We start from the raw sequence: 16,046 nt of genomic DNA, 5'->3' as shown, positions 1-16,046 counted from the left end.
AGAGGTTTGTGCAGGACAGACGCAACTTTGCATCACTGACCTTCATTAATTCTACTTCCTCAGCTTTAACTCGGCATCATCACTAAGTGACTGAAATTGCAACCCAAGCTACTCACACAGCACATGGATACTTACTGGGGAAAGGGGAAATTTTAAGAGGGATGTTCCTGTGAGTGTAACTGTCCATATTACGACATGTTTGAGACAACAGTGCTGAAAAACCAATTCCCTCTTCCTTCTCTCAGCAAACAACTGGCAAGATGACTGCTTTACTTGCAGCTGCAGCTCCAAATACCTGAAAAGCTCCAGGAGACCTCTTCCAAGAGTCAGCCTGTGTCTAAGCCTATTCTGTGTACCACGGCTGAATACCATGAAGTCAGGTGAAAAAGTGACATAGAGCTACTTATTCCTCACAGCACAAAATTTACCAAGTTGTATCTATTGTCCCATCATTATTAAAATGAACTACAGTGAAAGGCCTGTGGCTTATGCCAAAACTGTTTCATGATGTAAATTTAATGTCTCCTGCATTTTTGCGGTAACTAATCACTGTTTCATTAAAACATGTACTTGAAATGAAATACAGTGATAAAACTGTTGATGAAAAATGATGTACACACATATACAGGAATGTACGTAGCAAAAAGTATCAAACACAGTCTTATAAATAAGGGTTTAGAGCACTGGTTTGATGGAAAAAATATACCCTCAAAACCAATGACATTTTATTCTAGGTATGTCTTGAAAATTGCATTTATATATATACATAAAAGAATATCTATAATTTAAGAACAGGAAGCAGTAACAATAACACTTTATAGTAAAGCAGATAATACAATAAGCCAAAATTCATATACAGTGTTTACTATGAAATTAATGAACTGTACCTTGAAAAATAATGGCTCCTCAGGAAGAGGGCTAACAGGGAGTGAGGTGGTGCTACTAGCTGGACTCATGTCCGTACTCTGAAAGAAAAGCACACAGCGGTTTGCATTTCCAATCAAGCTCTGCAGACATCGTTTTACATTTTGGGATTAAAAAAAAAAAGCTCAAAACGAACACTGAAAATCCAACAGAATTAGATTGGCAAAACAACTGCAATCTGTACAGCATTTACCTTCAATTAGTAAAAATATTTCACTAATGGCTAAGTATTTTACATTTTCTTTATTTTAAATGAGCTCCCCATTCAAAGACTGAAACATATGCAAAAATAACATACTGTGTCTTACAAAAGAGTAATACAAGAGGTTAACTGATAACACAAAAAATTTGTTCATATGAACAACTATGGTATACAATTTTGGTTTAATTAGTATTTTTATTATTATGGGGATGTCCCAGTAGTAAAATTAGGAGGCATATTTAACAGGAAAGCAATACACTGAAAGAAAGTATTTGTATCAAAGTTTGAAAAAATATCACTTTCACGTGAGTCAATATATCTTATAAATGAACACTAATATATGAAAAGAAACAGTGAACTGCAAAGTTAATATTGAAAATTAGTTAGTATATTTCAATGGACCTATTTGGTCAAAATGCTTGAAAGATTGGTCTCTTTTTTCAGGTAATATTTCAGTAATATATTAGTTAGTATGGTCATTATTTTTACAGATGTGACAGACATCAAAAAAGGTGTGTGGAAAATCTTAATAATTTGGAATTGTAATAATAATAGAAGAACAAAATCTGGATTAAAAAAATTCACAAAAAATTGTTATGAGGAAAACCAGAATATATGATAAATCTTAAGAAATAAGTCCTTAAGTGCTAAAATGAAAAATATCTGCCAACAAAAATAACAACAATAAAACAGAAATAATGTAACAGAGAATATAAAATAAAAATAAAAATTTTACATGGGTTAGAAATCAATTTCCTTTTCACACTATGGCGTTGCAGTGCAGAAGGATTTAATGAATTGAACTTCTGCAATTAACTAATCAGCTGTCTGTTTCATATCACTATAAATCTATTTTGACATCTCCAAGAAGTCCAGATTCTGGAAGTGAAGAACACTGCTCCAACCATGAAGTTCTAACAGGTCATTCAGCAGATTTTTAAGCAGAGATACCATATTTTATTGAATCAACTGGTACAGGATTAAAACAGATGAAATTTTTACAAAATCCCTATGTCAAATCTCAAGTAGAGGACACAGACTTCAAAGTTAACACCTACTGAGAAAACCACAGAGTTTAATCAGATATGTATCAGTTACACCATATCTGAAAGAAACAACAAGTTACTTGCTAAGCGAAAGAGACGTAAGTAAAAGAGGAAGGGGGCATGGTAATTATTTCCAAGGAGAAAGAAAGGTACAGGTAGTTTATAACTCATGGAACACAGAGAAGTAGCTGAGGAATAGGAGAGATTATAACATGTCAGAAAGCCACTATCTTTGTTGAAGCCATTACTCTAGCATTTACAAACATAACAAATTTTAAGACTGATTCCTGCACTGGATCATTAAGGAAACTGGTTGATATTTACCTAAAGGAAGTGAAATATAACTCTTTTAGATTAAACTCAAAGTGCAGACAAAACTGGAGACCTTGTCTGTAAGAATGTTCTGCCTTAAAAGCCAACAGTTCAGCTGAGGACAATTCGTCTTTTAATTTACACAGTACAGAAAAACCCTAAAGGGGGGTGGTGAAATCAAGTAACTGCTTTCCAAACCAAATCAAGCACCCTAATTTGCACTTAGAAGTGTGTAGGAAGGCAGTCCAATCTTTTAAGCATTGAAACACTCTCAGTATGAAAACCTGCGAAGTGGATTGGTACCTGTATGCTACACGAGCTGGAAATTCTTCAGTGATAGCTGGAATCTAAGAAAGGTCAAACAGCCCTGAGGATGCCGAAGATGCTTTTAACAAAATGCCTCAAGGCTCAGCCACATGATGGCCTCAGAAAAACATCCAGTTTTCTTTGATGACTGAACACAAGCCAGCCCAGGTCTGGATGCCACAATGATGTGGCACTGTGCCTGAACTAGAAAGGCTGCTGAGAGGTGGGCTATATTAGCAGGAGCACCATGACTATATAGTTTCTGCAAATGGTTTGAGTCTGGCCAGATAGGAGCACTGGCAGAAGAGCCTGTGTCTGGCTAGAGCTGTCCATGTACATACAGCATCAGTGCTCCCTCCAACAACTTCAGTGATTTTCCTCTCTAAAGAATGCAGAGCAGGTTCTCTGCCAGTGTAAATTAATTAAATCCAGTGGCACTAATACAGTTTATTATAGTGGAGAACTGAGTGAGACAGTACCAAAAGGGCTGTTTCTTGAGCTATTAAAAAAAAAACCTTTCCAAACTAATCACTGCTTTTAGAGATGTTGTCAGCTTGCTCTCCTGAAGGGACGTAAAAACAATTACAAATAACATCACACCTTCCACCTAAATTTTCCATCCCTAAGGTATTTGTCATGATCACACTTCACATACAAAAGACACATACAAAAAATATATACATACAAAAAAAACCTATCACTGTGAGTCCAATGAGGACTTTTTATTTGATGTTGCCTGTTTATTTGATGAGCCTGTTCTCATAAAAGCAGCCATGCTTAGACTGGCTTACAGCTGACAGATTTTAGTTATAGATTAACCAGAAGATGCTACACCATTAGGCTATAATCATATCTTTTAAGTCATAGTAGATGTTAAACATAATTTGTATCATAATGATATATATATTTGGCAAAATTAGGTAAATCAGGACATCTCCTAATTTTGCAGTACTTTGCTGTGTAAGTATAACATTTAAAAAGTATTTCTGCTGCATAGTGATACCACAGCTGCGTTTTGTAGACTGAGCCTTTTTCCTGTATTGCGGGAAACCTCTGAGTGTTCTGGAGGGCAGAGAATTTGCAAAGCTTTAATCACCTAAACTCCATTTTTAAAATGTCTGAATACCAAGCAATTCAAGCATTTCTCAGAACAACAGTTTAGAAAACATCTTGTTCATGTAGAAAACAACCCTGTGAGCTTTTCTTTCTGTGCTTTTTGGCATTTTTTAATTTGGTGCAGGCTGTTACAATCAGAAAATGGGCATTATTAGAACTTCTCTGATAGCTGTCCCACAATTACAATGATCAATGCTCCAGTTTTCTTCTGATTTCTAGAGCTGATAAGCATAAGTGTACATCATCCTCTTTGTGCAACTGGATGGGTATCATGGCATCATTCTAGACGGTGCTGATCATTTAACCCTAGAGAACAATGTTAAAAATGTGATGAATTTCAGGAAATTTCTGGATACCAAGGCAAAGGAAGAAAACAAAGTCTAAAAGTTTTCCCACTTCTGCATCCTATTTGGGGATCCAGGATCAGGATCCTTCTTGAGGACAGATTGCCACCATTTTTGCTGCATGAAAGAGAAAGCAGCTCTTTCTGAAGCTGTTCTAAAGTAGTCACAGGCTTGGTTTTCTCTTGTTTTCTTCCACTTGCTATACCTACCTCGAAACAGAATGTTTCATAAGCCTACATAGTGACGTAAATTGCCTAACAGCAGGTTAGAGAATGTAGTCAGTGTTTTTCCTGCAATACAGAAGATCAAGTATATATAAATGTGCACTGTTAAAACCACGCTCCTTTGAAAACAAGTCATCTTCCAGTCTTCAGCAACTGTTCTTTAAACAAAAACATACTCACTTTACCTCGTAAACTGTATTTTTTTTCACTACAAAACCCTTGTCTTTAATGTGATATTCTCTATGAAGCAGCCTATGTATCAATCTTTGTTAACTGTACCATAAAATACAGACCATCCACTGTATATCATTCACTGACAGAAGCCAATTTAATTTGTTACCACTCCTTTTCAACAAGGGTAAAAACTGCAATGATAGTTGACTTCTTTGGAGATCAGCATCACAATTTATTGATCTAAGAAGTTACTACTGACAGAGAAAACCTCCACTGTATATTTGAGCTTCAGATCAAATAAATCTTTATAATAACTGAAGAAAAGATAATCTGTGTCCTTTATAGCTTCTAAGGAGCAGTGGATGAGTGTTGAACGCACTTTCAGGGTGATAGTTCTAGTTGTACCATACATGATGCCACTGAGTATCATTTTATAACCTAGAAGTGGAGTAGAACTAGGAAATTAAATAAGGGCAGTCAGCAAGCTCTGTAGTGACATTTTGATATACTGAAGGTAATCTAAGACCTGCAAATGGAGTTATTAATGGGTCTGTATAACATCTTTATGAAATATTGTGCTTAAATATTATTATCCCACTTTATCAATTAAAGTAAAAAAGAAGGGGGAATGATTTGCCCAAAGCTATGAAGTGCTGTTAAAAACAAAGATAGAAATTAAGAACTCACAAGTCCAAGCACTCCATTTATATCCAGAGTGTGCAATGCTCCCCTATGTGCTTCTAGAGTGGCTTCTGAAGTTTCTGTATTACTTAAAGTCATGAAGAGTTTTTGCTCTTCCTGCAAATAAAATTACTATTAAAAATTAGTAATGATAAGAAAAAAGTGTAGACAATGAAATGAGCCTTCACCTCCCACCACGCTTGACTAATTTCCCCCAACATCCTCAATCCCATTAAGAATGGAAGTGATTCTTTAAAATGTGTTTAGAATACAATCCAGATGGTTATTTATAAAGCTATTTCATGTGCCTTTTATCAATAGGCATACTTAATTATTATTACTAATGGGGCAATTATCAGCTGAGACATTTAATTACTATTTTCCAGTATTTGCCTGGTCCATTGCCTAGAGCTTGCTTTTCCCATAGCTTGAAAGGCTGTGCAGTTCTTGCATCTAACCTGAGTTATCAGAGCTCACATCACAGGGGTGAAGCATAAATTACAGCTGCTTCTTACTACCTCTTTTTATGCCAGTACATGAGGTGTGGATAGCCAAGTTTTTAGCGGTTCAATTACCTACTGATTCTCAACTAGCACTTAGTATATGGGTGGGCAAATCTGTCACTTAACAGCATTTGTATGTCCAGTAATGTTTAATTTAGATTCTGACTTCTCAGGAACTCTGAGCAAAGACATTAAATGTAATATTTTGCACAGCAATTTATTTTTTTTTTTTCAGCAAGGAGGAATTGGGATGAAGGATATTTTGTTGACTATTATTTGTTTATAATTTGAAAAATAGCTGGACAGATGCTCTTTTAGCCTTTTAATTAGGCTAAATTAATTATAAAGCCCATAACCAGTTAGCAACATAGACAGTCCATGGCTTGCTTCAGGCCTATGGTGTTTGAAATAGTTAGACTATATTTTCACATTGCTCAATTTATATTTAATTTACAGAAATATTTAAGTTTGCTAAGCTAGCTATCTTCCCCCTCTCTTTATATTAAACGCGGAAGTGTAAGAATACCAAAGTACCAGGCACAAATTACTATTAATTGTTTTTCAGTTTCTAAAAATGGGAATATGAAAATACCTAACATTGAAAACACCTAGTAGCTGGCATGAGGAGAACACATTAATCAACATAAAAATATGTAAACAAAGTAGAAATCTGAACTAAGCTTCTTAACAGGGGCTCAAGAATTAGAGGTTGCTGGTTTACAATTGAGTACACACAGAGGAAAAAGAAGTCTTTTTTATAAGCATATGTCATTTTCTCTATGACTATATCACTATATAATTAATAGATTTATTTAATAGTAAATATGTCCTCCTTTCTGCTCTTTTTTTTCACCTTGATTTTTCATTGCTTAACTTTCCAGTCTGTCTTTATTCCCTGCTTTCCTTCACGAGACTCGTAATAAACAGAGACACAAGTTTCCTTGGTCAGATACACAGAGGTTGGATAAAGGATCTATTAATATGTGGGAGAAAACCACTTTTTTTATGTTCCCAGACAGCAAATTCAATTCGAGTTAATCTCTAAAAGAAAAACTTCACTTCTATCTGCAAGCAGAATGTAATTTCAAAAGTAATTTGGACAATGACTTTGGGGTTAACATCTCTTTGTGAAGAATACCACAAGATCATCAACGACTGTCACTGTGTGAGTTGGGATCGCTACTATGACACATTATATTAAAAGCAAGTCCAGTTGTATTTTCATCCTACTGAAAACCAGAGGGTTGCTTTCACAGATGCAAATGCTTTGTTGATAACACAGTGGAGAACTGATTTCCTTGAGCAAAACTCTACTCCCTCCCTCAGTTTCTATTGTTTCTTTCATACTTCATTGACTATACTATCCAGCCATGACATTTTGTTATTGTATATTCTTCCCTAATAATATCATATAACGTCAGCTTTTTCTGCTCTTTCAGCAGTCAATTGAGAGAACCAAGTACTCTCCTGGGATTTTAATCTGCAGGCTGCCTATTTCAATTGCTTTTCTTCAGGAGATCTTTCAGGTTGAAAATATACTTTTTTTTTTCTCAAACTGCTTTCAGTTTTCTAGCAAATATGACATTTATCTCATATAGCAAGTTTAGTGATGGCTTTTTTCTTACTTGTCGCAAAGATACTTTCTTTCTCCACAGCTTGCATCGCAGCACTAACAGTAACCAGACTGAGACTCCACACTACAGCCATAGCCTGAATCTGGAAGAAAATGTCTGCATCCAGTCAAAGGAGTTTACTAGCAAAGGGTCTCTGGGCTCTCCCAGACTCCTACATCTTCCCTGCATACAGATCCATTGGTTTTCTGCTCTTACAAATAAAACACTTTGAAAAGAAGTAGTCAACTAGTTAAACTGAGAAGTTTCAAATCTGATAACAGAATTGCTTCCTCTCCCTCCCTTACACATCCACACATGTTCTGCATCATTACATAACTAAACATACTGGGACAAGCTATACGCTGGAGCCAAAAAGGATCAGGTATTAATACAAAAAGTAGATGCACCTACAGGTATACTAAAGAGGATAAAAACTTACACAGGATATACATTCATATGCTTCTGGATATGTGGAAATAACTCTTTCGATGTGTTAGGAAAAAAGTGCTCCTGAAAACACGTTGCTCTGTAAGTTCCTCTGAACTATTCACAGATGGCCACTGTTGAAGCCAGGCTTTAGGTGCCAGTTTCATAGAAACAGTTCGTATGCTCACATACTCATACAATTAACTGTTCTCCACAAAGCTCTGGTGTTCATCATCTCCTTACAGCCTATGTAACATCTTTTTTAGTCTACAAGAGAAAGACACAATTCCTTCAAGACAAAGATCTATTTGCACTTGCTATTAATGAATGTTTTTCTTTAAGGTACACGTTTTCTCATACACTAAACTCATGTCCAAAACACTACACATGCTTTACTGTTCATTACACCCTTTTGGCCATAAGCACATAGGGATATAGGTGATACCTCTTGCAACACTGCGGTCAGTTTTCTGCCTACAGTTTCCATGCCACATTATTTTTATCTAAATGAGGAAAATATTTCATAATATTACTAAAATTTATTTTATAAGTCTGAACATAATGAAGCCAGACTGATTTTCATTAATAATTTCCTGCTCAATTGTCTGGCTGTTTCCTACCTTTATCTTATTTTGTAACCACCAAGAACAACATTGTCAGATTTTCAAACTGTTTTTTTTTATGTGAGGCTATGTTTTATTTTTCTGTGTTTCTCAAAAAGATTCAGATGCTTTCAATTGCTGTGCATTTCACTGAGGTTTTAACAAGCCACTTTGCACTTTCTAAATGTTGTGACTGCAATTATTCTCACTTCTTCATCAGTACTCAGAAGGGTTTTTACAATTTCAGTATGGAACCACTTCTGACAGAGTATTTTAACTTGTTTAGATGTACAGGCTTCATGCTCAACTGTCTTGAATTCTCCAATAACAGCTTAAAGGAAACATTCTAAACATCTGCACGTGTCTGCTGCTAAACCAAGGAAGACAGATTTCCCTCCTCTCTCCACCCACCCCCCAACTGCAAGAAAAGCAGAAATTTGGTGATTAGAAATACGCTATTCTTGGCTGCAGCACTTCTTCAGTATGATGCTGTTAGGAATAAAAGGTAAACATTTTTAAAGTAAGTTTTGCCATGTTAACTTGCTTCATGGTGTTTTTAACAGCAACGTTCTTTAATGATTTTAAGAAGTTGAGTCCCTTTGTGTAACATAAGGCAATATATTAACTCCTGAAATGTAGAAATTCTGATTATCATAGACACAGCTTTAAAGCATGCTAAGCCTGCTTTTTGGTTTAGCAAGCAGGTTCCAAAGGGGACTTGGTCAAGGCAGAACAAATATTCCTTGATTTTGTAAATAGGTGGTGCTCTGTGTTTCTACCTTCATACAGCAGCTTTCATTCTTCAAGGAAAGATTAAGAAGGATAAGGCACAACAGGAACTTCAACTCCCACCCTGGCAGAAGTTCCAACAGAAACTACCCCAACTGCAGTAAGCTCTCCACAGTATTTCTAGCTCTACTTGCCTTTCCATTCTCTAGCCTAATACTTAATTCTCCCACCAGCTCAAATCAGGATATGTCAAGATTGTTGTCTCTTTCTTACCTTTTAGGGTACTTGCACAGCACCTTCTACTCACTGTACTTCTCACTCCCACACCCATCTCACCACCAACAGTATTCCTATTGTGTTACCCATCTGGACCTGAAAGTCTTCCCACCTTCTCTACCTTTCTTCCTTCTTTTAGTCAATGCCCATCCCTTTCAGCCCATATATATAGGCTGATATATACCATGTACTAAAATACATTTAATATATATAAAGAATATATAGCATATATATAGTAATATATTCATATACATATATTTTATATAAAATTACATACAAAAAATTGACTCAAGGAATCTCGTTATGTAGTTGCTGTGATATAGCAGCCATACAACTGGTTTGCTACGGAAAAGATACAGAGTGAAGCTGGTCAAATACTGCATCTCTGAAAAACACCTCAGGTTTTACAACAGTGAACCTCCAATTTGACACAGCTTCTCAGCCCCAAGCTCTGTACAGTCTGGTGAGGCCAAACTGTACTGATTAAGAAACTGATGCATCTTGCAATGGAATAGAGTTAGAAGTTGCCTGTTGTAGCACTTAGGCACTGCATTATCATTATTTTTAGAGCTTTCAGATGAGCATTTTGTTTTCATTTTTGTATTTGAGATGAAGTTATATATTAAGCTTGCTGAGATATCTGAATAGCATTTTATAAAGCCATTAGCAATAAAATATTCATTTTTCACTTATATGATGTCCAAGAATACAAATGACTATAATTTCTTCCTACCCTTCAACATTAATAGGGGGACCAGGGAGAAAAATTGTACACACCTTTCACATTCACTTAACTACAATGAAATATAAAGAGCTTTTCGAATGAAAAAATTATTGTTACGTGCATCTCTGCTATTGTACTTACTTACATATTTATTTATATATTTGTATGCATCCATATATTTATTCCCTGGTTTGGTAATTCCACGAAGCAAGGCTAAAGTATAGGAACAATCACCATGTGATAAATCAGTACTCCTTGAAATAGCTTTGGTAGAGCTACTACAAAAATAAATCGGCAAGAGACAAAGCAAATGAGGACACATGTCAGCAAACTCCTAGGCTCATGCTACAAACTAGGAGATTATCCATATTCATGCTATACCACAAAGCAGCTGGCAGCCTGGCTTATCTGATGGCAACCTCCCTCCATTGAGTTTCTTTTATCTGCTTCTTTTCCCTTCCCTTTGAATCCACCGCTATGATTTTAGTTCTCAGCAGCTGCTACTGCTTACAAGAATCTCTGCAGGCTCAGTTATGGTAAAAACAAAAGCTTCTCTTGGCATCGTTGCTGCACCCCTTACTTCTCAGCACCACAGAGGTGATGACAGGTGCTAACAGCACTTGGCTGCTGCAGGGAGGTCATGGGGCTGTCACTGCATCAGCTGTTTACAGAGGCAAGCTCATGCAGAGCAAAATGCATGGGACTCCCTTGCCTGAGGCATAAGCTGTCACCTGAGTTACAAGCAAAAGCTAGCTCCCCAAATTCTTCCTAAAACCCCCAACAACTCCAACTGCAATTTTTATCTAAAAGGATACACACCCTGAGAGGTCACAGGATCTGTAGGCAGCAGAAACTTCTGGGTTTAAGTGATGCCTATCAGCAGAGCTTGGCTGAAAAGCCTGGCTCACATTATTTCTTATATACTCTAGCTCTTACGCTGTGGATGCTCCCAGCGTTTCAGGGGTGCTAAGTTCAATACAAAAATTTCATCAGTCTGCTTTTCCATAACTTAAAGTTGGTACAATTTTCTATTTGCCTCCATCAGATACTGTGTAGAGAGGAGAATCTTGGAAAGGCATTGCTCTGACAAAAAAAGATAAATGTTTTTTGGCAAAGAGTTTGCACTGAAATACAGTAAACAGACCAAATATGAGAAACTTTTAGCACATACACTGCAGATGAAAAAATATACTTGTGTGACATTTTCAAAACAAAAAATCAGTATCGAGGGAATGCTAAAATCAATATTGCCCACACCTATCTATTTCATTATACCTTTCAATTAATGGCCACATACTTCTTTTGCCACTAGTTCTGCTTCAATCAAAGCACATGATGATTGACTTTTAAAAACTTCTCAATATTTTTTTTAACATATGACACTCATATTGCAGCATTGGGATGTTGCAAAGGGTCTGGAAGCTGCCCACATACCATCAGAAGAAAATTCTGCTGTCAGGTTTCAATCCTTTCTAGTCTAATGGCTCCATATCTTTCACTCGGCTATGCTTGTCCTTCAGTAGTATAAAGTCTAATTGGTTTCTGTATTAGAAGGGTGATGGATGGGTGCCCAGCAACAGTTTTAACCCTTGTCATAGCCAGAGACACAGAGTTCAGTGCCAGGAGTTCTGGAAAATCTCACATTAAATAAAACCATATTAATACACTTTTTAAAAATAAGGAGAATTTTCAGCTTTTACTGATGGCTCTTAAAGATGATACATTAACAGTGAATACAAAGGAGCTGTACATTACTTTTCATTTGCTTGTTTCCTGCAAAGAAGAGTACTGCAACTAGTAAGAAGGAAAAAAATGCCAGTCTGTGGCTTTTTAACTGATGCACACAAAAATCCAATAAAAAATCTTCATCATTTTAATGTGGTTTTCATGAAGAAGAACAGCAATTTTCACAGGATTCTTGTTGAATGCTTCTGACAGGTTATTATAGGCAAGTACCTGAACTTAAATTTAAGTAAGAATACTGTGGTTTGGAAAGCTATTTGCAGGCATATATTTTTCAGAGGATTTCTACACCACCACACAAACTACAAAACAATGAATACTATTATTTCCATCTATTTACCACAAGTTCCCTAAAACAAACAAACAAACAAAAATTACTTTTTAATGTCACTAGTAAATGCGCATTTGGGGAGCCTGTGAAAACCAAGACAAATTGCCTGAAAGTCAGACTATGTTTTAGAAAATAAGATGCCCATCATCCTGAAACCAGGAACTAAAACCAACCAGGCTTCTTTATGCAACGCCTACGCCGTTCTCCATGAACTGTGATTGCACTATGCTAAAATGGAACGATCCCACCAAACACAAACTGAATCTAGGTCAGATACGTGTATTAAATATACATAGTAAAAGTAAGAAAGAAATGACAAACCTTAACTATTGATAGTGCTAAAGTCTTTTCAGGAGAAGACTGAAGCTTAAGCAAGTCAAAGGAAACTGCTCTTCAATGACTGACAGAGGCCAAGAAGATACCCCTCTCCCCATAGGCAACAGTACTGGATTCCAAATGCCTACAAATGTATATCTGATATCCTGAGTCTGCATGTATTCCTAAGCTATCTTAAACATTCAGAAAAGGGAAAATAAAAGCAAAAAAAAAAAAAAGCACAATATTGCCATTCATTTCACTGAGACACAAAACTACTGAACGTTTTCAAAAAAATAGCAAAAAAAAAAGAGAGCATTTGCTTGAACACAAGATGTCATAATATTCTGAATTTTCAAAAAGACAAGCACAGGCCTTCACCAGATTTAAATAGCAGTAACTTATACCCAACAGTCACAGATTTCAGTGATTGATGTTTCCATTTTATAGACAGACATTTTATATAAGACATTTTTATAGAATTTTCCATTCCAGAGACAGATAGGAACAGCCTCACGCTTGCAGGCCCCTGTCCTCATGGGTGACTTTAACCACCTTGATATCTGTTGGAGGGACAGATTGGCCCAGCACAAGCAATCCAGGAGGTTCCTTGATTGTGTGGAAGACAACTTCCTTCTGCAAGTAATAGAGGAGCCGACAAGGAGAGGTGCCATGCTTGACCTCGTGCTCACCAACAGGGAAGGGCTGGTTGGAAATGTGATGCTCCAGGGCAGTCTTGGTTGTAGCAATCATGAGATGGTTGAGTTTGAGATCCTCAGGACAGTGAGAAGAGCGTGCAGCAAGCTCACTGCCCTGGACTTCAAGAGAGCAGACTCTGGCCTCTTCAGGAACCTGCTTAGGAAGGTTCCATGGGATATAGCCCCGGACGGGAGAGGGGCCCAAGACTGTTGGTTGATATTCAAGGATCACCTGGTACAAGCTCAGGAGTGTTGCATCCCAACTAGAAGGAATGCAGCAGGAGGGCCAGGAGACCTCCTTGGATGGATAAGGAGCTGCTGAGGAAACTTTGAAGGAAAAAAGAGGCGTACAAAAGGTGGAAGCAAGGACAGGTGGCCTGGGGAGAATACAGGGATGTTGTCCGGGAAGCTAGGGACCAGGTTAGGAAAGCTAAGGCCCAGTTAGAATTAAACTTGGGTAGGGATGTGAAAGATTACAGGAAGGGATTCTATAGGTACATAGCAAATAAAAAACAGACTAGGGACAATGTGGGCCCCCTCCAGAAGCTCTCAGAACTGGCTACACAGGATTTGGAGAAGGCTGAGGTTCTGAATGACTTCTTTGCCTCGGTCTTCACTGGCAAAGGCTCTGACCAAACCACCCAAGTCTTCGAAGGCAGATGCAGGGACTGTGAGAATTAAGACCTTGCGCCCACTGTAGGAGAGGATATGGTTCGAGACCATCTTAAAAATCTGAACGTGCACAAGTTCACAGGACCTGATGAAATCCATCCATGGGTCCTGAAGGAGCTGGCAAATGAAGTTGCTAAGCCACTGGCCACCATATTTGAGAAATCATGGCAGTCAGGTGAAGTTCCCGATGACTGGAAAAAGGGAAATATAACCCCCATTTTCAAGAAGGGGAAAATGGATGACCCGGGGAATCACAGACCAGTCAGTCTCACCTCTGGGCCTGGCAAAATCCTGGAGCAAATTCTCCTGGAAGGCACACTAAGGCTTTGTTGAAAAACAACAAGACGGCTGGTGACATCCAGCAAGGCTTCACTAAGGGGAAATCCTGCCTGACCCATCTGGTGGCCTTCTATGATGAGGCTACGGAACTGATGGACAGGGGTAGAGCATCTGGACTTTCTACCTGGACTTGTGCAGAGAGTTCGACACTGTCCCAAACGACATCCTTGTCTCTAAATTGGAGCGACATCCGTTTGATGGATGAGCCACTCAGTGGATAAAGAACTGGCTGGATGGCTGCACACAAAGAGTTGTGGTCAATGGCTCAATGTCCGGCTGGAGACCAGTAACGAGTGGTGTCCCTCAGGGATCGGTGTTGGGACCGGTCTTGTTCAACATCTTTATCACTGACATGGACAGTGGGATTGAGTGCGCACTCAGCAAGTTTGCCAATGACACCAAGCTGTGTGGCTTGGTTGACATGCTGGAGGGAAGGAATTCCACCCAGAGGGACCTTGACAAGCTTGTGAGGTGGGCTGATGCCAACCTCATGAAGTTTAACCATGCCAAGTGCAAGGTCCTACACCTGGGTAGGAGCAATCCCAGGCACAGCTACAGGTTGGGCAGAAAAGAGATTCAGAGCAGCCCTGTGGAGAAGGCCTTGGGGGTGTTGGTCAATGAGAAAATGAACATGAGCTGGCTTCAGTGTGCACTCGCAGCCCAGAAAGCCAACTGTATCCTGGGATGCATCAAAAGGAGCATGATCAGCAGGTTGAAGGAGGTGATCCTGCCCCTCTACTGCTGCTCTCGTGAGACTTCACTTGGGAGTATTGTGTGCAGTTCTGGTGTCCTCAACATAAAAAGGACATGGAACTGTTGGAACAAGTCCAGAGGAGGGCCAGGGGACTGGAGCACCTCCCGCATGAAGACAGGCTGAGGAAGTTGGGTCTGTTCAGCCTGGAGAAGAGAAGGCTGCATGGAGACCTCATAGCAGCCTTCCAGGATCTGAAGGGGGCATATAAGGATGCTGGAGAGGGACTCTTCATTAGGGACTGTAGTGATAGGACAAGGGGTAACAGCTTAAAACTTAAACAGGGGAAACTTAGACTGGATATAAGTAGGAAGTTCTTTACTGTCAGGGTGGTGAGGCACTGGAATGGGTTGCCCAGGGAGGTTGTGAATGCTCCATCCCTGGTGGTGTTCAAGGCCAGGTTGGACAGAGCCTTGGGTGACATGGTTCAGTGTGAGGTGTCCCTGCCCATGGCAGGGGGGTTGGAACTAGATGAACTTAAGGTCCTTTCCAACCCTAACAATTCTATGATTCCATGATTTATCAAGCTATTTCAAGCATATGAAGGGTACTATCCTGTCATGTATAATTGGGCCGGACGTGAATCACAATTAATAAGGTTCGGTTTAAGGAACCAACACCAAAGGAAAAAGACAAGGAAAAATTAAGTGGATAAAAAAAGTAAAAATGCATGAGCATCAAAATAGCACCAATAACTTTATTTTCTATTTTGAGCAGTGCGATCGCTTCTGCACTCTCAATTGAATACATCCATAATTAAAGCTGATTAATGGTTCGTAGTAGAAAATGAATATAAATTTCAATGTTCATGATCATTTAAATACTTTTCAAGCAAGACAGGGTTTTCTTCTTCTCATTTATGTCTGTGCCTCAGGTGCACAAATTTAATATTCACCTTACAGCAACTGTAGAAGGAAGGCTAAATTTACCTGTGAGCTAAAGTCAGTCAGTTCCTCCAGGATTAAACTATATCTCCACTATGGACTGTCCAGGCA

At 38.3% G+C, this 16,046-nt stretch overlaps 1 protein-coding gene across 3 annotated transcripts in view; it reads right to left on the bottom strand.

Moving 5' to 3' along the window:
- The window catches only part of CCSER1 (coiled-coil serine rich protein 1), a 728,863-nt gene that overhangs the window by 369,726 nt on the left and 343,091 nt on the right, over positions 1 to 16,046 (bottom strand). For all 3 annotated transcript variants that reach the window (XM_057417953.1, XM_057417952.1, XM_057417954.1), the window contains exon 8: positions 888 to 965. In XM_057417953.1, the coding sequence (XP_057273936.1) occupies positions 888 to 965 (78 nt within the window). The remainder of the gene's footprint in view (positions 1 to 887; positions 966 to 16,046) is intronic.

This window comes from Pezoporus wallicus, unplaced genomic scaffold (assembly GCF_028554395.1).
Source record: "Pezoporus wallicus isolate ANWC-B61680 ecotype Strahan unplaced genomic scaffold, APGP_CSIRO_Pwel_v1 contig_6999, whole genome shotgun sequence".
NCBI classification, from domain to species: Eukaryota; Metazoa; Chordata; class Aves; order Psittaciformes; family Psittacidae; genus Pezoporus; species Pezoporus wallicus.
Note: the sequence above shows the minus strand (reverse complement) of the source record. Positions and strands in the feature narration are given on the sequence as shown.